The sequence below is a fragment of the Stegodyphus dumicola genome, chromosome 12 (genome assembly GCF_044657685.1).
Source record: "Stegodyphus dumicola isolate Sdum_Otavi_A_Nest chromosome 12, ASM4465768v1".
NCBI classification, from domain to species: domain Eukaryota; kingdom Metazoa; phylum Arthropoda; class Arachnida; order Araneae; family Eresidae; genus Stegodyphus; species Stegodyphus dumicola.
This window is the reverse complement of record NC_140779.1, coordinates 69530881-69557694: the sequence shown is the minus strand read 5'-3', so window position 1 is coordinate 69557694 and position 26814 is coordinate 69530881. Positions and strand designations below refer to the sequence as shown.

At 32.2% G+C, this 26814-nt stretch overlaps 2 protein-coding genes across 2 annotated transcripts in view; one reads left to right on the top strand and one right to left on the bottom strand.

Moving 5' to 3' along the window:
- The window catches only part of Rpt6 (26S proteasome regulatory subunit Rpt6), a 59547-nt gene extending 41132 nt beyond the window's left edge, over window positions 1-18415 (bottom strand). Inside the window, exons 1-8 of the mRNA XM_085806537.1 lie at window positions 18329-18415; window positions 18012-18083; window positions 17836-17905; window positions 17619-17716; window positions 15270-15395; window positions 4004-4165; window positions 3169-3332; window positions 2320-2473 (exon numbers count right to left, since the gene is read on the bottom strand). Coding sequence (XP_085662663.1) covers window positions 2320-2473; window positions 3169-3332; window positions 4004-4165; window positions 15270-15395; window positions 17619-17716; window positions 17836-17905; window positions 18012-18083; window positions 18329-18379 — 897 coding nt within the window. The 5' untranslated portion in view covers window positions 18380-18415. The remainder of the gene's footprint in view (window positions 1-2319; window positions 2474-3168; window positions 3333-4003; window positions 4166-15269; window positions 15396-17618; window positions 17717-17835; window positions 17906-18011; window positions 18084-18328) is intronic.
- A 1060-nt stretch (window positions 18416-19475) lies between these two features.
- LOC118198734 (dehydrogenase/reductase SDR family member 7-like) overlaps window positions 19476-26814 on the top strand; it is a 65649-nt gene continuing 58310 nt past the window's right edge. The window contains exon 1 of the mRNA XM_085806536.1: window positions 19476-19777. Within this exon, the coding sequence (XP_085662662.1) occupies window positions 19654-19777 (124 nt within the window). The 5' untranslated portion in view covers window positions 19476-19653. The remainder of the gene's footprint in view (window positions 19778-26814) is intronic.

Here is a 26814-nt window from a genome sequence, read left to right as displayed (position 1 = left end):
TTAATAGTGATTCAACGCAAAATTGTAAAATGAAAACAACAGTCCTTCAGGGACAAAGCCCCTTTGGACTAAAAAAAGGCTCACTGTTTTTATTAGAAAGTCTAACCATCAAAAAAAAACAAAAACAGAACTAAAGATTTTAACTGCTAAAATATAAATATCCACTTCACTCTTTATGACATATTCAATTAAATAAAATACATAAATAGCGATTAATAAGTAGAAATTGAAATTTGCGACACAACATAATTAATTATCTGTGTGGTTTACTAGATCTTAAATCTTCCCTCAATCGCAAGTTCTTTCATTAAAATACCCAATTATAAGACCCTACCAAACTTAAAAAACAAATACAACTTTCCACCCTCCAAAAATGTTTTACTTTTAAGTAAATATGGTGTATATATATATTCCAAACTACATTTACGAAATTTTTAATGAGTAAACTGCTATACACAACTAACTGTAATGCAAAATATTTTATTCCAATATAACTATCAAAGTAAGGCTATCCCGAGGTATTAGCTCGCATTGCTCCTTAGATTTCGCTGTTGTCTCGTGTCACATTTATTAGGACAGATGAGAAGTGTGACAGCACAAGTTCCCCATGCACCTGAAAGATGGGGTTCAGAAATGAATCTGCTTAATGGCAGGTAAATCGGGACCTTTGAGAAACAAGGCCATCCACAGCTCTCTGGTGATGTCATCATAAAGAGCAAAGAGACCTATCCTATCCATTGGAGTAAGTGAAAACTTGCCCCCAACGAATGGGATAGGTTGCTTTGCTCTCTTCATGGTGACAGCACAACAGAACTGCATGGCCTTGTTTCTCGATGTTCATGATTATATACCTTAGTGCTGTTGCAAAAGAGCACCCATTAGACAGTTTTGAGGTTGACATCATTTCACAATATTCTGTTATTTCAATAGTTCCTGAAAATTTACTTACAATGTACTCACAGTTCAGTACTTCAGCTCTTCCTGCTGATTTTAATGAAAGTGTTGCAAACTTTAGCACTAGGCTAAAATTAGCACTCCCAAATTTAGTGCCATCATTAAGCTAAGCAATCACTGAAGATTAGAATAAAAACTCCTTCATAAGGACACAGTTACAGCAGATAATACAGAAACTCCTAAAGAAGCACCCAATTTACTGGATCAAATTAAATAAACAGTATTCACATTTATGAGATGGATGAGCATGCCAATTCTAGCACAGCTGTTCCTATATTTGGATGTATGCTGGCAAGCTTAGGTGAAAGATCGGTGAATAATACATCGATTTCAATATTTATTTGAATTACCGAAATGCCCTTGTTTAAAATAGTGATGAAAACCCTTTCTCACTCAGATACATAAAAGCAAACTACAGTACAAAGTCCGTAATATGGACGTCCATTATCTGGAATGATCTATAATCTGGACCTCACAGCCACAAACTTACGCAAGCGTTTTTGAAGCATGCGCATGAGCGTAAAGCGTTTACCCATGCACACTTCCAATAGTGAAGAAAGTGACAGAGAGGTTACTGAAGATGAAAAAATTTCGATTGACAAGTTAGTCGGTATTCTCGGCACAGCAATTACAGGGCTTGATCAGTGGAACTTTGTAACTAAACAAGAAATTATGCCTGTTTATAGAATTAAAGAGAAAGTATTAGCACAAAAAACGAAGCAACTTAAACAACTTACATTGAAAGGAATGTTTAATAAAGTCAACAAATAAATATTAAGCTTTTTTTTTTGGGTAAATTTTCATACCCTTTAGATCATAATTGCTCTTTATTTCATAAATTACGGTTTCATATTTTTAATTGTATAATTTCTGCATGCCATCGCACTAGATTTAAATTGATGATCTATAATCCGGAAAAACCCCTAATCCGGAATTGCCAAAGAGTCCGGATTACGGACTTTGTACTGTATATATAATTTTTAAAATGCAACTGTACAGTTCGCTGCACTCCATTTTCACTAGTTTGTAGCAAATTGTAACTAGAAGCACTATAATCATAGATCTTTTAAATCCTCCTTTTGTTGACAAAACAACACTGAGAAGTCCACAAATAGGACAACGGCGATAAATTTCATAAAATGTCAGTGTTAGGAAAAAAGTATGTAATATTAGAAAATCTAGAAAGACCACAAGTGCAAGCTTCAAGCACCACAGATTGTGAAACACTGCTATACACAATACAAAACAATGTATACAGTAACAGTTTTTGTGAATAACATTACAGCTCACACATGTTTTATAATTATTTTAATATATATTTCAATTAAATATAATATACAGGAAAAAAAAAAACCTTAAAGGTACCTTAATGTTTTTTGTAGCTTCAAAACCATCTAACTGATTTAAAAGTTCAAGCATTGTTCTTTGTACTTCACTGTCACCTCCTGAACCTGCATCAATTCTAGAAGATCCTATCGAGTCTATTTCATCCATAAATATTATTGACGGTGCATGTTCTCTATATTAAAATGTACAAAAAAAATCTAGTTAAATACCAAACTATAAATATAAAAAAAAAGACTTCTTAATCATATAAAAAACACTTCAACATGTAATATACATCATTAATTTTAAACATGCTATTGAAAATTCAAATGCTATTTCACTCATAATCTCTTTATATTTTAAATATGATATTAAAAATAGTAACTTAGCTTAATACAACCAGTTGTTATTTTAATACTGCATTATTTTTAAAAATAAAATCAAATTTCTAGGGAAAAATTCAAATTTCTTTTAAAGTCAAAGATATGAAGTTTCATTTTTATGAAGGTTAAATCTTTACCACAAAAGATAATTACAATGTGTAATTTAAAAATTATTTTTTAAATAAGAAAAGTACCTAATAAATCCAGTATTTATACTATTTAACAACAAAAAGTTCTTTTTTAATTTAAAATACGAAGGAATTAAGTCAAATTATAATATTAGATGAGAATTCCAACTTTAATATTTGAAATGTCTTTTTCACAGGTAACAAAGAAAAATAGTGTAAATCTAAGATGCACTATTAACATTTCTTATATTTACTAAAATAAGTGCAACTTTCATTACCTTCAAAATAAATTATTCTTTAATATTAACAAACCTATACACCTATTTAATAACATAAGAACAAATTTTTATATGAAAATTACGAATATGATTTAATACCTTGCCATAACAAAAAGCTCTCTCACCATTCGAGAACCTTCACCTATAAATTTTTGGACAAGTTCAGATCCAGATACTCTTATAAATGTACAGTCAGTGTGATGAGCAACTGCCCTTGCCAACAAAGTTTTGCCTGTTCCAGGTGGACCATAAAGAAGAACACCCTATCATAATATAGCACATAATAAAAATCAAGTATACAATTTAAGCAACCAAATTTGATAGAGTACAAAAACTTAAAGGGAGCCCTGTGACATTCTAACAGAATAACCAATAACAGAATAACTTCCCATCAATATAAAAATAAGCATTAGGTGCTTCATGATATTATTCATTTTTTCATTAATAATTCATTCTTTAAAATATTAACCATACTTCTCTCCAACACTAAATATATATTATTTTATGTTAAATATAAATAAATGTTACTGTTAAATAATTGTTATTTATTCTGCTCCCTATTAATTATTAAAGGTTGCCACAATGTTTTCTAATAATTTCCAAATTAATTTTAAATGTAATCAAATTTCATCAAAATATTTGTTGTGGCCAATTTTATATTAAAAGAATGTAATTACTTTTTTTATATCTGTCTTTTAATATCCAGATATGTGATAGCTACTTACTACATTGATTGTAAATTAAAGCAACACAAAATTTAATAACTATCTAAATTATATGATAATTTGCTTTTTTATACCTGTTTTTCAGTAAGCAGAACATTTGTTATGATAATAGCTAAGTTTGCATTTACCATAAATTAAAGCAACATAAATTTTAATAACTACATAAATTACATGATAAAAAATCTATAAAAATACAACATGACACATACTTTTGGTTGAGCTATTCCAAGGGCCTCAAAAAGTTCTGGATGCTTCACAGGAAGCTCAATCACTTCTTTTATTTCTTTTATCTGCTTGTCAAGACCTCCAACCATTTCATATGTAGAATCAGGAACTTTTTCAACCATCATAAGACTTACCAAAGGATCAACCTACCAAATGTACCACATGTAAATATATATATGTAATATGATGACTGAAGAAAGCTGCAACGGATTGACAATGATTCCCTGGTGTATAAGTCGGAAAGACTTGCAGACAGACACTGCCAAATTGAATATAATTCTTATTGCTGGACACTAACTAGTTATCGAAAACATATTTACTGTCACACATGATCATAGGCGCAATATGCACCCCACAATTTTATACAGTTTCACATTTTAGATAATGGTGTAATTAACAGCTTGTCAAAGTGAAATAGCGTCTTGACTGTAAAAAAGCTGAAGCAAAAGTGCTTCTGCTTTACATCTAACATGAAGGCCCAATAAGACAGGTCCCAGGTAAGATCAGAAAGGCTTTAGCCCCCCAAATTCCGAGCCCAGGCTCCAAAGCAGCCACGCCACCAGCGCCTTACAAGCCATATGATATATAGACCAATCTATAAATGACCCAATCAAGAAAAGCCACTACGATTTTAGAATAGAGAGGGAGAATTAAGGGCCACTGCTAATCAAACTTACAATTTTGATTTCCACATTTTTTATCTTGCACTTATAGATATAAGTTTATTTCTTGATAAAGCAAGTCTTGAGACGTAATATCCGATTCACGCATCATTATCCGTGCAATATGCACCACATTTTATTTTTGGCAACTTGCATCTTCAGACAATGAATGATGCAGAGAAGGGTGGGATATAGAGTAAAAAAGTTTCGGTTTCAGAGAGAAATCATTAATCTGATTGGAGAAAAATCATCTGCCTTGCATTATTACTTAAGACCTTACAATGCAGATTAATTTTGAAATGACGCAGTGCAAATAGATGTTGCTATTTTTAGAATAGAGAAGGAAAATTAATTTATGCTGTTAATTTAATCTTTTACATATTCTTTATTTTTCTTACATATTCACCCAATGTCTTCTTTTTTGCTGCAAATCTATCACAAATGTAAGACCTTGGAACAGGCACATTTAATGTGCCAACTTGTGTGTAGCCGCAACATGTTGCTGAAAATAAAACTGAGGATTTAATCTGCCTTCGCCTTCAATTTCCTAGTTATTATGGATCAACACTTCTACGCCATCAAAATTCTTGCTCCTGAATATATTACAATTACATTATGGATCTTTATAATATTTACACTTTAAAATTTATAACTATTTCATTATTACTTTTGTAACACATACATTAATATTCCTTTTGTAAGATTCTTAAAACTTTTTTACCTTTTCTGAAAAAATTCAGAATATATGAAATTCATCAGGTATACTTTTATGATTCGATTAACTCTTGACTAGTAATAGATAACACAAAAATATCAGATTCAGACTTCTAAAGCCTAATATTTGATGTGGATATCACCAAGAATAGTCAGAGTTCACATCCAAAAATATTAAAAAGCTGTTATTCACTCATTACACAGAACACAGAATACATGAAAATGCATATAACAAATAGAAGACTCTGAACATCTTGAACTTCTCAGTATCTCTTCTACTGAAATCAAATATCATCAAATATTAAGTAACTTTAGCAGCTAGAACATACACATATTCCATAAAACATTCAGCCATGCTATCTGATATTTTATAAAGTTATGTAATTTTACTTGATACATGAAGTTTTGTAAGCCTCCATGCATACAGTTCTACACAGTAATCACTAAAATAACTGATTGAAGTATGACAGCAGATGCATTGCTTAACTATGAATTTTACTGTACAGAAAACATGTGTTTAAATATCCAAATATAAAAACGTCTGAGCATTTGAGAGTCACTAAAATGTTGTTTTACAGTGAAGATTTAATTCGAATATAGCGATTTTGAGTCTCAAATGATTCAGACAAACAAAACATGTATTTGAACTCATTAATCAACTTGGCTTCAAAACATTTTCCCCTTGACAAGTTCTGTTTGAAGCATTGAACAAAAGAGATTAATACACAGTTTTTTGTTCTATTTTATTTTGTTTTCCGTTTTTTATATGCATCTGAAGTTTTTTAATTTTACATGTACTCCTTTTGGATTGCAGCTTTTATTGAAGAAGATCTGGTTAAGACCTTCTTTGGGAAAAAATTATAATCTATCATAATGTCCCAAGTTTTAATTTTATTAATTTAAATAACTTTCTAATAAATAAAATTTAAATAACTTTCTCAAAGGAATAAGAATTTATGTGATCAATAAATACTTCTTTTCTATTTAAAAATTTTAGGTATGTTTAATTTTTTTTCCCAAGTTCAAGGCCAAATTATTATTCCCCATCCTCTTAATTTAAAGTATTTGGTTTTTGAAAGCATACATACATACATGTATATATACAAATGTTTACTTGAAATTTATTAATTATGAATTTCAATTTCTGGTCTTTGTGAAATATTAGTTCTAAATTTCTTACTTTATGTTTTTAATGATAATTTTTCTGCAACTTAATGCACGAAAATAACTTGGCATGTTTGTGTTTTGTTTTCAAAATAATTGTTTTGTAATTATATATATATATATATATAGAGAGAGAGAGAGAGAGAGAGAGATTCTCTTAAGGTTCATTGTCAAATTTTGCTTATGTATGCTGTCCCAGAGAAAAAGTTCAAGCACAAATAGTTAAAGTTTAATTTGAGCAATGCATTGTTTAAAGAAGACTATAAATATATTTCTACAGTTAAAAATACTTTTTTTAGATAAAATTCTTAAAAAAAAATGGGATTCAAAAATGCCCCAAATAAATAAGCTTAATTATTTTAAACATGAACTATTAGTGTGTTACACTCATGATAAAAATTAATTACAAAAGCTTTCTCCTTTAGCATATCACTAAAAATAATTTGTCTTCCAATTTGTGTCAAGTCCTCAAGATTATTTTATCCACAATTAGTTAACCAATTCCCTGCCATATGGGGATCGTCTACATTTGTATACTTTGTGACATCATGCTGCACCTGGGTGGTCCCTTACTGGTGGTCATGCTTTCCTGAAAATTGCAATTAAGGGTAGAAATCTTAAACAAACACGTGGACTCGGTTAGTTGAGCTCACGAATTTATTTTTCTTGCTCTCTCATTACTTTTCACGAGAAAAATAATACGGTTACTTTCAAAGCACAAAAAAGTTACTTAGGAACAATTATTTTTGTTGTACTGAATTTCCCTTGATCATTGGTAAGTAATTAATGTATTTATATATTATTTATCCTCATACTGTAATTTGGATGGGTACAATCAACCTAGATATATCGATCCCCATTTGGGGATCATGGCTGATACTGACTAAAATTGTAAAAAAAAAAAAAAAAAACTGACTTACCACCTGCTAAAAAGAGAAAAGAAGTACTGACTTCCAATTGGAAAAAGAAGCAACCTAAGTACTCGAAACTATATGAAAATTCTGACGTTATAGAGACAAGGCAAAATGATGTCATTAGAAAACTCAGGGCAAAATTCCCAGTAGAGTGTTTTGAAATACTTTTTGATAATTAAACTGTCACCTATATTGTCCAGCAGTCTGTAATACATGCCAGACAAAAAAACAATCATTAATTTCAGCTTTCTAATAACTGCCTAAAAGCATTTATTCGAATACTTCTTTTCACTAGTTGTCATTCACTTCTGCAAGAACAATTATATTGGTGTGAAGATGAAGACATGAACATTCTGTATGTTAGAGCATGCATGAGTCGGAATAGGTATCTGGAAATTAAACGGTATCTGCATATCAGTGACAATTCCAATTTAGAAATGATTCCACTAGGTGAACGTGATGTCTTCTTCAAGATTCGCCCATTGATTGACAGTTTTCTGAAAGTTTGAGCATTGACGAACAAATGGTTCGTTACTATGGACATCACTACCTCAAACAATTTATACATGGTAAGCCAGTGCAGTTTGGGTTCAAACAATGGGCTATCTGTTGTTCACAGACTGGATATTGTTATCAGACTCAAGTGTATGAAGGCAAATCAAAGAAATTAGGAGATGATGAAAGCATCAGTGGGCTTGGGACATCTGTTGTCCTTTAGATGATATCTATTCTTCAGACACCAAATGCTCATAAAGTTTACTTCGACAATTTTTTTCACAGGATTTTCTCTGATGAAACATTTGCAGGACATTGGCATTAGAGCAACAGGAACTGTTCGATTCAACAGACTGAACAAATGTCCTATTGCAACAGACAAAGATATAAGGAATAAAGAACGTGGGGCATATGACTACAGATTTGATTCCCGTAATGAAACTTTAGCTGTCACGTGGAATGACAACAGTCGTGTAAGGCTTCTATCTAATCATGAAACTATCAAACCAATATCAGAGATGAAGCGATGGAGTAGAATAGAGAAGAAAGATATTTAAGTACCACAACCCAAACTGATATCAGAATATAACAGATACATGGGTGGAGTAGACAAGATGGACTGGAATGTTCAAAAATACAGAATCAGAATAAGGGGGGGAAATGATATTTTCCTTTGCTTACTAATGCCATCAACGTAACACTGGTTAACGCCCACGCACTGTATTGTATTTCAAATGATAAAATTCCATTGTTAGATTTTAGGAGGATGGTTCCTAGAGGATGTCTTGCTTTATCTTCAGAACTCTCAGATGCAAAAAAGGGTGGAAAGAATTCTTTCACTAAAGCATCAATTAATCGTGTTCCTTCTGTTATCAGAACACCTGGTAATCATTATATTGAACGGACCGAAAATGGTAAACAAAGAAAATGTGCAGTGTGCAAAACAAATGCAAGAAAATAATGTGGAAAATGTAATGTTAGATTACACGTAGACTGTTTTGAACGCTGGCATTAAAAGTAGATAGTATCAGCCATGATCCAGCCATTTGGGGATCGGACTTAATTCTGAAAAAAAATTGACGCATTTATGAGAAAAACATGTTTTTCTTATTATTTAGATGTAAACTAACAAAAATAAAATATAAATTGATGAAATAAAAATTTGGCAGTTAATGGGTTAAAGATGCAGCATACACTCAGTGACAATTAGTCAAGCAACTATGGATTTCCCCCTCTCCTTCAGTTGAGAAGTATTACAGTAGGGCAAGAATTAGCTTTCTTCAATTCTTTTTGTTTTGTTTGTCAAGTTTGTTACCATAATTTTTAATATTAAAATAGTACTTTTTAAACTTTTATATTAAAATATTGTTTATCAGATATTTTTAGAAGATATCTGTATTATTATTTAAATTACAAATTACGCAAGCCACCTTTTTTGATGCATTGACTTGAATGCCAAATCCGTTACTTGTCATGCCTGTTTCTGGTAATGCATTTGACTAAGGTAATAGACTTGACATTATTTTCTGCGTTTAAATGTTATTTAACATAGAGGATGGCTTTAACACAAATAGAAAAATTTTAAAAAACTAAAAGCAAAGACAAATTGTTTTTAATTATGATATTTAATGGTGTTTATAATTACTTTTTAAAATGTAAAGGACACATAATTAAATATTTAAAAATTCAGCTCTACTCTTATATGTGCCATAAGATTATGCTTGCAAATTTGAGTATCATGAGCTGATACTCTTCATATAGATGTCCTATATTGGTGGAGAAAATACATCCATTTCATTTTGTACAGTCTCATCTAGTTATGATAACAGTCTAGCAGCAATATGGACCTGTTTGAAGCCAGTATTAGAACTGCTGAAATTCAGGTTACCTAATGTTTCAGTCATCCCACCTCCTTACACACCCCCCCCAAAAAAAAAAAGAAGAAGAGAGAGGGGGGGAAGAAAAAAGAAAGAAATTTTATCTGCTGATCTTGCTATTTTATCATGGCTTTCAGGAACGAACTTGGTCACATTTTAATGCTAGCCATGGTAAAGGAGATACTGATGGCATAAGGGCTGTTATTACAGCATCTGATAGCTTGGTGCGTTATAGAGAAGACATTTCTAATGCTTGCAAACTTTATGAAAAAAAAATCAAGGAAAAACAGCTGTCAATGTTTTCTTCATTGATAACAATGACATCCATTCACTACAAAAACTTTTACCATCTGAAATACCGACTCTTTCTGAAACATTTGAAGTACAGGGTGATTATAATTAAAGTTTAAGTTTCAAAACGCTATAAAAAAAGAACCACTGATGAAAATGATGTGAAATTTGAAAGGGATGTTATTGAAGAAGGCGGAAAGCGTATGGCAGAAGAAAAAATTTAGTTTCAAAAGTTAGCAACAGATGGCGCTGTAAGTGGCAGAATCACAACGAGAAATGATTTGTAAAACAACAGCTAAGGTGGAAGTTACACATTAAAACGCATTGACAAATTAGAATTGTTGAATAATTTTATTTGCATGACTGTACATATCACATCGAAAGGGACAAATCGGATTCAAGAGTTTTGCGGCGACATACCGCGTAAGAAACATTCATCAAAGAAGTTCGGAACTGTCGCGAGACTGGCGCAAAACATGTTCGATATGGTGTCCACCGTTGTGTACAACAAGTTGAAAGCGACAAACAGCATGTTCCACAACGGATCGCAGTGTCTCCGGGGTGATGTTCAGAATGTGTTGCGAAATGCGTGCCTTTAATTCCGCTAAATTTGCAATTGGAGTATGTAACACAACATCCTTCAGATATCCCCACAGCCAGAAATCACACGGAGTAAGATCAGGCGATTGGGATGGCTAGGCTGTAGGGCAATGACGGCTGATAATTAGAGCATTTCCGAAATGGCGCCTCAGCTGCTTCATGGGATGTGCAATATGCGGAGGAGCGCCATCTTGCATAAAAATGATTTCATCCACACATCCACGCTGTTGCAGAGCTGGAATCACGTAGTAGAGCAAAAGAGACACATACGTGTGACCAGTGACGGTTGAGGTAACAGGACCGGAAGCACCCGTCTTCTCGAAAAAATATGGTCGTAGGATGAATGATGCCGTAAAGCCACACCATACCGTGACCCTTTCAGGATGAAGTGGTACGGGGTGCATTGCCAGTGGATTTTCTGTTGCCCATATTCGATAATTGTGGGTATTCACGTATCCTGTCAGATGGAAATGGGCTTCATCTGTCCACAAAATTTTCCCACGGCCATTCATTATCCACTTCCATGCGAGCCAGGAATTCTAACGCAAGCGTCTCCCTAGCTGTCAGGTCAGACGGAAGCAACTCCTGCACAGGGCCAATTTTGTACGGATAGCATTGCAGGATGTTTCGTACAATTTTCAGCACCGTGCTCGTAGGCCTGTCCAATGTTCGGGCAATTCCTCGTGCACTGCATGGTTGCACACCACCGGCCGACCCCTCCTGTAATGCTGTGGCCACTTCTTCAACTACCGTCGAATGCACTCGTTTTCTCCCTCTACCAGATTGCACATCAAACAAACCTGTCGTTTCGAATTTTTGCATAATTTTCTTTAGACCTACAACACTCATTGGACCAATGCCTTCTTTTATACCCTTCAGTGTCCTGAATTTTTGCAGAGCTATTCTTGCACAATCATCATTCTTGTAATACAGCTTTACCAGCCGAGCGTGGTCCTGCAGTGAAACACCCATGGCGAACGTCTGAGACGCGAAATAGCCTGGTACCTGGCGGCTTTATAAGACTGAAATTTAACTAACATTTTAATTTACGTCTTCTTCCACTTGCAGCGCCATCTGTTGCTAACTTTTGAAACTAAATTTTTTCTTCTGCCATACGCTTTCAGCCTTCTTCAATAACATTCCTTTCAAATTTGACATCATTTTCATCAGTGGTTCTTTTTTTATAACGTTTTGAAACTTAAACTTTAATTATAATCACCCTGTACATCAAATAACTACTAATGACAAAAAAAAAAAAAATTCTTTTATAGGAAGTTAATATAAAAGAAATGGATTTTGTGAATGCCTTCTCGTAAAGAAATTTACTTTAAAAACATACACTGAACAAAAAAGAAAACCTAACATAAAATATTCTACATAAAAAGATCTAATCTAGTTCCTCAGAGAGTGAAATATCTATTGCTTTTGATAGTAAATTTTATTCTGAAATAGATAAAAAAACCTAAGGATGTGTTATGTTTCTGGAGGAGATATCTGCTGATAAAAAGCACGAAAGTGTTATTTATTGTCAAATTTTATACGAAGAAGTGGGAGGGGGGCTAATGCATGTATATTAGAGTAATCCAAAACAAAATGGATGAGGAGAATGCAATAAAAATTATGTGTCTCAAACAAATGACTGCAAAGGAAAGTATTTCATTAATGAAAAAGACATATACATTAATTTTGAATAAATTACAGCAATTCTTCCACAACCGAAACTAACAATAAGGAAAAACAATATTTTACGAATTTCCACTTACACTTAGTTCACATGAAAAATAAAATTTGAGTCATGCTATATTTAGATGCATGATAGGCACTTATTTTATGTATAAATGCATTATATTTTTTCATATAGTAACCTCTCAGCTATGTACTTAAAGTTCTATTTCAATATTTACATTTATGTGTGAAGTTACTTGAAAAATATATTTGGTACTATTCGGTTTCAAGGGCCGTAAAAAAAAATCGCCAAACTATTGTTGATGCCAATGCTGCCAAAAATAATTGCGGCAAGAAAGGAAGTATAATAGTAAATAACTATTTAAGATTGATTTTTTAAATAACATGAAAGGTTAATTTCATATAATACTTTCTTATTATTATAATTTATATGAAAAAGGCTAAATATGACTGAATGGAAGCATAAGAGTAAATAACTATTTCAGATCATTATTATAATTTATATAAAAATTGCTAAACATAACTGAATGGATGCCTGCATCGTTATTTCGCTACCGGCTTATCTCTAAAGCATAATTTCATCTCGTTGGTTGTTCAAATGCAATTTTCTATAATGAATGATGCCTTTTCTTTGAAAATATTCTCGGTAAAGTGCAGAATCGCTCACTTATTTGTTTGCCGCTTTTTACAAGGGTAAAAACAATTGGATTTTTATCAATTTTCTTTTACTTTTTAAGTGAAAATAGGTTGATATGTACATAGATAAAGTGTGCGCAGTGCCATTTTTGTGCAATTCTAGGATTTTTTTTTAAAGTGAAAATAGGTACATGGATACCGAGTATGTGCAATTCTTAAAAACACATCAAGCAGTGGGTGATTCTGCACTTTACCCAAAATTCTATTGCCGACTTTTCATCATGGGCAATTCCCAAATTGTTAAATCCATAGGATATCAAAAAAGGATTTAAAAATTAAACTAGTATTTCAATGACGTCTTAAGAAATATAGAACTATAGAAACGCAATTTGAAATCAGTGCGTACGCTAGATTTGGTGCGCTGTTAAATGGGCGCGTTTGCTAGATTTGGCGCTTTTGCGCATTCATTTTCGCTGCAATTTTTTTACGGCCCTCAAAAGGGAATAGTACCATATATTTTTTTATTCAAATATATGAATTTATTTGAATATAGAATAGCAAAATATTTATCCTATACCTCAGTTGAAAGAAAATATTATAATGAATGAAATTTATATAAAGTTAAAAATACCATTAAACACTAAATAATAAGAGACTTGACATTCGGTAAATGATTATGTTAAATCCAATACCATATGTCAAGTCTGTTACCACTCATTTTTTAAAGATATTTTCATATTAATATATTTTTTACATTCCCTTATCTTATTTTTTAGCTACAAAATAGATAAATATTTTTCATATAATTTACATTATTATTATTAGAAAATGAAGTACTTCTTAATTATAGTGGCCCCCGAGATTGAATTGCCAATCAACCGAGCTTTCTCACCACGTGATCGTATATTAGCATTGGCTGCATGTTCTTATACCTCGCCACGTGATCATATACTAGTGTCAGCTGCATGTTCTTATATCTCACCTCGTAATGGTATATTAGCATTGTGCTACATTTTTGCTTTTTAATTTTTCGAGATAGTCGAATGTGCAATGTTTATTTAAAAATATATTCATTGCTTTTTTTTTTCCAACATATGTAAACAATCTTTAATTTACCAAGTGATGAGGTGGATGCCATATCATTTTTTCAAAAAAGAAGTATTTTACCTGACAAATGCGTATGTGAAAATGGCCACAACATGAAACTTTATTTTAATGTTGAAACCATTTGGAGATGCAATGTTAAAAATTGCAAAAAAGAAGGGTGTTGGAAATTGGTTGAGCAGTTCCAGAATATCGCTCGTCACTGCTATTACATATATATATTCTTGGGCACAATTATGTCCATGAAATAGTGTAACAAACAGTTTAATATACGTGAAAATGTTGAAGTTGACTGGAACAATTACACGCAATAAAATAACAAGGATAAGAAATAGGATTATTAAAAATATTCTTAGAAAATGACATGCGAGTATTATATATCATAATTGTTTATTTTTACATCTAGGCTTCATGAGCTTGGAGAAATTATATTTGAGATCTTGGAACAAATCTAAAATTGCCAAATATAGTCAGGGGCCACTATAACAAAAAAGCACAAATTCAGATATAGTCAAACAAATTTCGATATAGTCAAAACTAGTATTATAAATGTCACTTGATTTAAGTATTGCTAACAAATTTCCTGTTTTGAACTTTGAGAACAAGACACTTCAAAGTAAGTTGATTCTGGAAGCTTTAGTAGAGTTTAAAGCTAAGAAATTTGATTAATTTCATATGGTAACATACTTGACAATTCGTCTTGCAACTTAACACTGCAATAGCATTTACATACTTATTTATAATCAACCAGTTTTTCATTTACCTTTAACGTACCATAACAAGTGCTTTCATTTTTAAAGGAAATTATACACTTTGAATGCAAAAAACTGAAATGTCAGCATTTAGCGAATGGCCCATAAATTAAGAGAAATATCATATTAAACTCGATAAAATTATTGATAAAATAAAGCCTCAATTTATTACCATTCTAAATACACACAATTATTCAAGTATATCTCTTAGACATATGAAACAGTTTTAAGTTAGGGTTTCTCTTCTGTTATAGTGACAAATGATTAAACCATACTGTTTATGTCATATTCATTAAATTACAATAAATTTAAGTATCTTAAAATTTGCAACAAAAAGAAGGCAGAAAAACCTCACCTTATTTGGAAGAATTTTATGAAGTGTATAACTATCATTTCTAAGAGCAACTCGGCTGTTAGGTGTTACATCATTAATATCAATATTTTTGTCAATATCAACAACAAATTTTCCTTCAGGATGAACCTAATTAAGGGGGAAAAACAGTAAACATTTTACTACAAAGATATTTTATTATATTCAGAAATACAACATATGTTATAGCATTTACTTCAATTATAAAAGATTGAAACACAGTCAAAAGTCGTTAATTCGGACACCCATAATCCGGACCACAAAGCTAAAATCTTTCTGCGCATGCGCCGCGTTGACGCATGCATATAGGCATTTTACGCGTGCGCGCAAGACATTTACGACTGCGCATATGCGTTTGCGCAAGCGTAGAATATGTTTTCGCGTGCGCGTTTAATGTATAATGAACGGTATAAGCTCTAATTATCTATTTCAGTTAACGTTGATGATTGCGTTGTTCCTTAATCTTCGAATTGGATCCGGCTTATTATTTTTTGCAGACTGTAAGAACAATTTTATAAAAGTAAGCTTGCACTTTCGATTATGTCAAATAGAATTTCCGATGCTGGAGCTCCCAAAGGATCTAGAAAACGAAAGTATGTTTCGATGTCCATCAAACAAAAAACGAATTCCTACAAAAAATGGATATAGCCATATCCTTTGTTTATCTAACCGTTCGAAAATCTGTTTATTAATTTCACGCTGCTCTGCGCGGGGGGGGGGGGACGTCGCGGCGCGCAATGAACTGGAAGATCTGTCAGCACTATCGTTATCTTCAGGGCAGATGTTTTTATTTTATTCGGCTTATAATTCCTTACTAAATGTAGTATTTAATCTCGATGTACTCCGTCTTTGATATGATTAAAATCAAATTCCTCGTCATTATAAATATCACGAATACAAATCAAATAGTTTTCTGGTTGCAATATTCTAATTTCGGCTATGCGTAAGGTATGCTTTACGCATGCGCGCGTTGAAAGAAATGTTTAATAAAGTAAACAAATAAATATTAAGCTTCTTTTTTTTGTAAATTTTGATACCCTTTAGATCATAATTGCTCATTATTTTATAAATTACGGTCTCATATTTTTAATTTTATAATTTCTGCATGCCATCTTACCAGATTTAAACTGATGATCTATAATCCGGAAAAATCGATAATCTGGAATCGCCGAAGTCCCGACGAGTCCGGATTAAAGACTTTTGACTGTATTAATATTTAAGAAGAAATGCATAATGCATATGGAATACTTTGAGAACAATTAAATACATATAATAATAAAGGAATTATAAAATATGTCAGGCTTTGTTTTGTACTAACATTTGATTCCTTAAGGTCACAGATAGTTATCTTAATTACAATAAACAAATAAGAAATGAGAGGTCCTGTGAAATATTCCTTTTCTCATAAATTATATTTCACTATACATTTTAAATATTTTCACAATTTTTTTCCTTATTAAAATTTAATATCTGCATTACCTTCTAAAAATTTCATTCTATTTGTTTCATAAATTATGTAATAGAAGTTTAACCTTTTTTATCTGATAATTCCTTTTTAATGAAAATATATTTGATACTAGTTCAGCTGCATAAAATATGCACCTCTTACCTTCCAAAATGCATATGTGAGAGTGTGTGTATATATATATATATGTAATATACTAAGTGTGCAGTCATGAATCCAGCACTTTTAACTTCTGGCTGTTGACACAGCTGGGTGAATAAGGCAGGAATAAGACGTTGACAAAACTAATTTCGGTGAATCGCCATCTTTATTTTTAGGCACATCAAAAATTATTTCTTTGGAAGACAAATTACTTTTTGATCATAGTTGAATACAGATAATTTTTATATACACAAAAAGCTACGACAGTATTTTAGGCAGAGAAGCATAAAAGGTGCGGAGTTATTTGCATGGCAGAAGTTAGGAAAAAAGTAAAGTGTAGTGCTTGTGACTTGGTATTTATATTTAGTAGGCTTAGGTAGCATACTAAGCTATGATCGGTCAATATTAGTTTTAATTCTTTCAAGCAGTGCTATGTAATTTGGAATGATCTCGAATTTGGGAGAGCACATGAATTGAGGGGAAAGAGTATCAAATTTAGAATGATAATTTTGAGGTCGCCAATTATTTTTTACAGCAGCCATCATATTTTGTTATATCTTACATACATATATATATTCATTTATTTACTGAATTGGGTCTGAATTATGAGATAAATAAAGGGACAGTGGCAAAGCTGCTTTCATTCTACTTAAAAAAAAGAGGGGGGAGCTTAATTTTAAGCACAAGCTAATTTGAAGAGCAAAATTACATTTACATATTCTATTTACCTTTACAAGGACTTTCTTCTTATCCATTGGTTTCACAACCTCTCCAACATAAGAACCTTGTTCTTGTAATAACTGCAATTCTTCACGAAGCATGCGCACTGTAAAAAGTATGCTTAAAAATTTCGTATCTAATGCAAACAATTAAAAACTATTATTCTAGAGATAAAACTGAATACTAATGGGAACTTTTACACCAGTAAAATTAGAAACTACTAACCTTTAGCATTGAGTTCATTTCGCTGAGCTTGAAGTCGTCTTAAATTCTGGGTCTTTTCAGATACGATAAGCTGATAAAATAAACCCATATGTTCTCAGAAAAGTTATCAAAACTAGTGACACGAAAGCATAAAGTCGGCGAAAAAAATCACTATTGTTAAGTCTTAAATTACTTACTTGCAATTCTTCAATTTTTGTAATATAATACTGCTTCAGTCCTTCCCCTTTAACAGCTTCCTCCACATCCATCTAATAAAAATGTCATTATAATTTTAAGATTCACAAAATTTACGTTAACTGAAGAGAACAATATATCGTATAGCTGAAAACAAAATATCTTCAAAACACAACAAAAGCGGTCTCGTATCAATAAGGAAATACGCATTAATAAAGGAAAACAGAACATTCCTTTATACATTACAAAAGGTAAATATCTCTTTCATAACAAACAAGAACAGAATTAAAACGCTAAATAAATAAGTATAAACTATAACCTGATCTTTCTCCACTTTTATTTCGACCATATCCGCGATTTGCTGTTTCATAGACTATGGAGTTGAAGTGAAAGTGATCCTACGTGCATTAATTTCAAAGCGTTTAAGCGCCTTCTTAACTTTAAAAATGTCTGTGAAACAAAATGCATTATTTCTGTCTTATTTTATAAAAAGATCTTTTGATCCATAAATTTTGCGCATTAAAAAAATTTAAAGAGAGTTCAATTAATGCTACATCTAAAGCATTATATTCAGAAAAGTTATCTTCTTCAGCCAGATTGCTCTCTCTCAAATCATTACCATCGAGATAGATATTCATAGGCTGTTTCAATAATAATAAAAATATTTATTTTACTTTTTTAATTCTAATTTATTTTAATACCATGCATTTCAGTTAATTGTATTATGTTTAACAAGCTACACTTGACTTACATGTACGTAATACGTTTAACCAGCTAATTTTTAGCTAAATTTAACATACCTGCGCTTAATGTCACTCTGTGCATCAAATATTGTGTTTAAATTTCTAAATTTATTTTACATATGTTTTATATCATGTTTTATTTTAAAACGTAACTGTATATCGCTAAACCATTACTTTTGGCGAGCTTGGTGACAAAAATATCACTTTCGCCAATGGGTTCTTTGCGGAAGAAAACCCCTTTTATGAAAGAAATATGACTGTGGATTTAAATTTACTAATACTTAGAAAACGTGCGTTCCGCACGACGATTCTGGCTATCGTGAAGTAAATGTGCTACAAAGGTCATTAAGTATGAAAGGTCCTGTCAAAAAAGACTCCGAAAAGGAGGGCCAGAAACATGACAGGCCAGAAGTAATGGTAGAAATCATAAATTTGAAGATACTGTAATCTTCAGTCGACGATAAACCCCCGAACGCCGTATCCGTGGCATATTGAATACTATTCGGATAATTTCCTACCCTAAAAAAAGAATCCTTCTAAAAGTTCGTGCCCATACTAATTGATGGGAGAAATAAATGCATATCCTGTGTGCCGTAGACGGCTCCTGTGCGGATATCTATTGAGAAAACAGTCCTGAATTTGGTCTTAGCAGGTCCGCTAAAGTGCCTCCATCTATCGGCGAAGTCTGAAGTTCGATGAGTCTCTGGCGGTGGCTTTAGATATTTCTTCCGTTTCCCGGCGGGTTTTAGCGAAATTGTTAGTGTGTAATTTTTCCTTGTTTTACGCCATGTAAGAAATATTAAATAGTGTTCATTTTTTACAGGCTAAATTAATTTTCATCATATTCATGTGCCTCGGTACCTTTATAAATCAATAGCAATTGAAGATTTGAGTTTGAACTATGATTTTAATTGATATTTTTCTTGGTGTGTTTTTTGTTTGGGTTCTGGTGTTCTTTTTGTATGTAATTCTAGCTGATGCAGATATGACACTGCTGTATTATCACAAATTTGGATCTCGAAAGGGTAACAAGTTATTTTTTCACCTTACATTTTATAAATGTGTGATGTATTTATAATATTTTCCCCTCATTTAAAATATTTTGTTTCACTACACATAAAATTTATATTGATTAATTTTAAAACGATGTACAGAGTGTTAACTGAGTTTTAAAGGTAGTGTTCTGTTATCGGGACCAGATTCAGAAATGCATGTATGTATGGATTTATGTGCGCATATGTATACACACACACACATTTGTGCATCCACACATGCATGCATACATACATGAGTATATATACACACATTCCTGAAAACAGTACCATTTTAAATCATGAAAACATTTAAACTTATTAATTAAGTACCCAATATATTCATTGAAATTTTTTTGGGGGTGTAGGATCACCCACTGCTTTGCGTACTTCTCAAAATCGCCAACTTGGAAATAACAAGTCAAAGGATTGCACAAACATGGTATCCATATACACATCGACCTATTCTCACTTAATAAAATATCAGAGAATTGCACAGACTTGGCATTACACACTCCATTGACTTTGTCCATGTACACAGTGATACGCACCATATAAGTGGGTCGATTCTGCATCAACTTCAAAATAACAAGTCAAAGAATTGCGCAGACTCAATATCCATGTGCACATCAACCTTTCTTCACTTAAAAAATATATATATATATATGTATCAGATAATTGCACAAACTTGCCATTGCCCACTCCTGTGCTTTGTCCATGTACACATCGATACCCACCATATAATTGGCCAATTCTACACTTTATCCAATTTTTGTTGAAGAAGACTGTAACTTATTTGTTTTCATACAGTTTATCTTAATATTAAATTTAATTTCTATCTTCATGATAAGGGTGTAATATATATATATGTGTGTGTTTTCCATCAGTAGCTACATTTTTTAAAAATCGTAAAATTATCTATATAAAACTGCATCCATTTGTCATTTGTTTTGAAAATTCTAGTCATTTATATTGGACCTTAATTTTCATCAAAATTATGAGATACAGTGGCTGTATTAGATATATCCTTTTGAACAATGAATATTTTGATATTTCTGATTACCCACAGCCCATTCATAAAGGATGATGTTATCAATTTATGCTTTTGATATATGAAACTGTATTTCTATATAAAATGTTAAGTATTAATACTGAAAAAGCTGCAGTTGAATAGCATCCACCGCTGTAAAATAAACCATACATATTTTTTCCCTTATAAAATTTGTTTCTTATTAAATGCTTCTTTTATTATTATTTATTATCAGAATAGACCCTGTGAGTCATAAAATTATCCAAGCAAATGTTTTTTATTCTATTCACAAAGTAATGAATGAGTGACTTTTTGTTTAACTGTGGATAATCAGAAAGTACCAACGTTTCTTAATCTCTTGTAAAATTGGATATTTTCCGCACTTTTCTGACAGAATTCCGTATGACCCTCATTAGTCCCTTTTTCTTTATAACTGGTCATAGTAAGTAAGATATGCTTCATACTTTTTTTAAAGAAAGGGTGCAAAATATAAATATAGCGAATTAAATAATGACAAAATTATATGAAAAATGCAAATGTGTCAAAGTCTGTTAGCAAATTACTTATGATTTGTAAATATATGGTGTAGAAAGAGCGAAATATTTGATGATTAAATTAACCCGTGTATCTCATACCCAGGGGCATATTTTTTGTCCCTTATTTCCTGGAAATGGGCGAAACCTTTTGTATCTGAATTCAAGGTCACATTCTTAAAGATGGGAAGTCCATGGAGTGATTCTTTGGATACGTTTCTAGGAATCGTACCGTTTCAGTATGTGACACCGGCGCGCCTTCTCGTGTGTCAGATTTTCACCCTCACTTTCTTAGTTAGTGAGCATGATGGTGCATCTAAGTTATGATAAAGAAATGGAAAGGTTGTGAAATATGCTAGAAACCATTTCAATAGATGATGAATCGTTTAACGAAGAGGAGGAAGAATTAATAGATGAAGAATACGACAGCAATCGTAATTCATCAACAGACAGTGATACAGACACTAAATTAGATAGTGAATTAGAAAATTAATGAAATGATGAAAATTATGTTGCTAAAAATGGCCTGATATGGAAGAAAAACAAATTCCGAATGAATGTTAGGACTAGTTCTAAAAACATTATCTTCAAAATTCCAGAAAATCTGGTTATTTGAAAGATGCATCAACACCATTAGATTCCTGATCTCTGCTCATTGACAAAGACATGATAGAAATAATAGTTCAATGTACAAATATTTACAGTGATTCCATTCAGGAGCAGTTTGCACGTGAGCACAATACAAAGAAAATGGATGAATGTGAAATCAAAGCACTTTTGGGACTTTAGTATATTTGTGGTGTTCACAGATCCTCTCACGTCTGTGTAAAAGATCTGTGGGCAACAGATGGAATTGGAATAGATATTTTCCACAAAACAATGTCCTGCAAGCGATTCCTTTTCCTACTAAGATGCCTTCTGTTTAATGATATCCCAGATCGTCCGAGTAGAAGAGATGCGGATAAACTCGCTCTCATAAGGCAGCTTTTTTGAAAAATTCATTGAGAACTGTCATAAAGCCTACACTGTAGGTGAATATGTAACAATTGATGAAAAATTAAAACCATTCAGGGTAAGATGTTCATTTAGGCAATGCATGCAAAAACAACCTGCCAAATATGGCATAAAAATATTTGCACTGTTTGATTCCAGAGTGTTTTATACATGGAAAATGGAAATATACGCCGGCCAGCAGCCGAAGGGGCCGTTTCAGTTTGATAATAATGCAAGTGCTATTGTAAAGCATTTAATGGAACCATTGTACAATTCTGGACGGAACTTGACGGTAGATAATTGGTATATGGGATGCCAGCTATCTCAGGACCTACTAAAGAAGAAAATAACTATAGTCGGAACTGTGAGAAAGAATAAGAGAGAAATTCCACTGAATTTTCTAACGAAGAAACAGAAAGCATAATCTTCATATATTGGTTTCCAAAAAGAAACAAAGATTGTTTCCTTATGCACCAAGAAAAACCGTGTTGTTCTACTATCAAGTATGCACAACGTTAATAAAGTTGACAAAACCACTGGAGTACTAAAAAAGCCGGAGATTATTTCATTTTATAATCTAACCAAAGGAGCAGCATATGTTGTAGATGAAATAGAAGCAGCATATTCTACAACTAGAGTATTGAAATGGTGACTTATGGTGATTTTTTCTCGATTTTTAATGTTGCATCAGTTAATGCACAAATAATCTTACTTTCTACAAAAGAACCAACAACTCAGTTTAGAAACAGGCATTCTTTTCTCAAATCATCGCGACTGAAGTTAGTGGATAGATTACTCAAATCAATGGCAGCAGCAAATCATGCTCCATTTGAAACTAAAAGAAAAAATAATGGTTAATCTTTAGATTATCGAAACTTTGGTGACCAATTCTGCTACAGCAACCTTTGGACGCCATTTTGTTTTCACGAAAGTAAAGGCAATTTTTTTTTTTTTTTTTTTTTTTTTTTTTTTTTACTCAACATTTTTTCCAAGAATCTGCTAGCCAAATTACGCTTATACTAGAACTTTTATAGAACAAAAGTGTTTAATCAGGACGAAGATTAGGTGCGAAATTGGGAGAAAGGGCAGACTTGCCCACTGCTTGCCGCGTTTTTAAGAATTGCACATACACGATATTCATGCACACGTCGACCTATTTTCACTTAAAAAAACATCCCAGAATTGCACAAAAATGGCATTGTGCACACTCTTGACTTTATCCATGTACACTGCTAAAGTCCTAGCTAGTAACCTTTATTGCCTTACCAAAATGTCGCCAAACTACCTATTACCATATTCCAAAAATTAGCCAAAATAATTTCAGGAGATTGCAACATCAAACTACCATCTGAAAAGAGGAAAAACTTTTACGGAAGATGCGCTGAGTGCCCTAAAAACGAGGACAGAAAGACACATTTTCTGTACGAAAAAAATCAGTATTTGTATGGAGCATATGTGTTCAATATGCCAAAGATGTGCAAATTAATTGTAAGTACTTCATTTATTATATGCTTTAAAATATTCTAAAGTTCATTGTTTTTTATGTTAATTCACATTTATACTCATATTTATATCATTAATGCAATTTAAAGTGTGTTAATTGCTTTCGGTTATGACATACCCAGTGCGCCTTCTTGTGTTCGTAATTTTGGTACATGTGCTAGCAGGTTAATTTCAAGGAGAAATTTGTAAACTCAGTTATCTGTTATATACTAGGAAGTCAGGGTTGATCTTTACAATATGGTAACTGGTAGTTTGGCGACATTTTGGAGGCGATAAAGGTTACTACCTGGGACTTTGGTAATAATGTGAGCAGTGTACATGGATATAGTGAAGAGTGTGCGCAATGCCATTTTTTTGCAATTCTGGGATTTTTTTGTAAGTAAAAATAAGTCGGCATGTACATGGTTTAGTGATATTTTAATTAAATGATAGTTATTTTGTGAATTTTATGTTTGTAGGAATTTGGTATACGTTTAAGTTGAAGTAAACGTGCATGGAAATAATTTAAATATTTGATACTTAGTATTTGTAATGCTTGCGGTATGAATTCGTTGGTGACGTGTATAATGTAATAGATGATTTAGAGGTAAAAGTTTTTGAATATTTTATTTATTTTATATGTGGAAATGTTCATATTTGGAAAGGGTAAATACTTTTTCGCGATCAGGTAATTTCATATATGTTCTTTTTACCGGGTTTAAAGATTGAAAAAATTGTCATGTATTTTTGTGAAATTTTTCTAATTTATGAGAAAAAAGCAGTGTACATGGATATAGTGAAGAGTGTGTGCAATGCCATTTTTGTGCAATTCTGGGATGTTTTTTTAAGTAAAAATAAGTCGACGTGTACATGGTTTAGTGATATTTTAATTAAATGATAGTTATTTTGTGAATTTTATGTTTGTAGGAATTTGGTACACGTTTAAGTTGAAGTAAACGTGCATGGAAATAATTTAAATATTTGATACTAAGTATTTGTAATGCTTGCGGTATGAATTCGTTGGTGATGTGTATAATGTAATAGATGATTTAGAGGTAAAAGTTTTTGGATATTTTATATGTGGAAATGTTTATATTTGGAAAGGGTAAATACTTTTTCACGATCAGGTAATTTCATATATGTTCTTTTTACCGGGTTTAAAGATTGAGAAAATTGTCATGTATTTTCGTGAAATATTTCTAATTTATGAGAAAAAAGCAGTGTACATGGATATAGTGAAGAGTGTGCGCAATGCCATTTTTGTGCAATTCTGGGATTTTTTTTTTAAGTAAAAATAAGTCGGCGTGTACATGGTTTATGTGTATGTGTTATTTTGAAAAACGCGTAAGGAGTATGGTATTGTGTACTTTTTCCCAATTTTGCAGTGAATATTTGTCATAATTAAGCAGTTTTGTTAGATAAAATTTCTAGCATAAGTGTAATTCGGCTAGTAGATTGTTGGAAGAAGTGTTCAGTAGATAAAAAGAAAAGAAACATGTCTTTACTTCGTGAAGACAAAATGGCGGCGGGAAACAAAAATAGAGGGTTGCTGTAGGAGAGTTGGTCGCCAAAAAACGCCAAGTTACCATAATGTAAAGATCAACCGAAGTCAGAAATATAGAACATCCAATATCCAGAATGATGTAAATCTGCACTTCCAGATCCTAGCTAAAAAATAAACAATTTATATAAAATCCAGAAATGTTGAGGTTCTGACTGATCACGAATCTCGGAAAAGTCAGATATGTTTCTCTCAGGGTAATTTTACTATTACAGTCAAAAGTCTTTAATCCAGACTCGTCAGGACTTCGGCAATTCCGGATTATCGGTTTTTCCGGATTATAGATTATCAGTTTAAATCTGGTAAGATGGCATGCAGAAATTATAAAATTAAAAATATGAAACTGTAATTTATGAAATAAAGAGCAATTATGATCTAAAGGGTATCAAAATTTACAAAAAAAAAAAAAAGCTTAATATTTATTTGTTTAATTTATTAAACATATCTTTCAACGCACGCATGCGTAAAGCGTACATTACGCATAGTCGAAATTAGAAAATTGCAACCAGAAAACTATTTAATGTGTATTCGTGATATTTATAATGATGAGGAATTTGATTTAAATCATATCAAAGACGGAGTACATCGAGAATAAATACTACATTTAGTAAGGAATTATAAGCCGAATAAAATAAAAACATCTGCCCTGAAGATAAGGATAGTGCTGACAGATCAACTTCTAATTCACTGCACGCTGCGGCGTCCCCCCCCCCCCGCAGAGCAGCGTGAAATTGATAAAGATTTCAGAATGGTTAGAGAAACAAAGGATATGCCTTTATCCATTTTTTGCAGCAATTTCACTTTTTGTTTGATGGACATCGAAACATGCTTTCGCTTTGTAGATCCTTTGGCAGCTCCAGAATCAGAAATTCCTTTTGACATAATCGAAAGTTCAAGCTTTTATAAAATTGCTCTAACAGTCTGCAAAAAATAATACGCCAGATCCAATTCAAAGATTAAGGAACAATGCAATCTGCAACATTAACTGAAATAGATAATTAGATAATTTTAGATTAGCTCATACTGTCCATTATACCTTAAACATCAACGTATTATGTGCATGCGTAAAGGTATTATGCACATGCGTCAACGCATAAGCGCATGTGTAAAGGTATTATGCGCATGTGCAGAAAGTTTGTAGCTTTGAGTTCCGGATTATAGAACATTCCGGATTATGGACGTCCGGATTAACGACTTTTGACTGTAATACTGTAATGCTTTTGACTGTATCTCTAGTCATGGAGTTTATAAGAACCATCATAGCGAAATTATTGGCTTTATTATAAACCTTCATGTCATCTCTGTATTTCTTTCGAATCTCTTTGGCGGTGGCTTGATCTGGCTGCAACGGCTTATTCAGTTTTCCTTCCACAACTTTTAAAGCATCTTCATGTTAATTTAATATGAACATAATTTGATATGGCCAAATAGG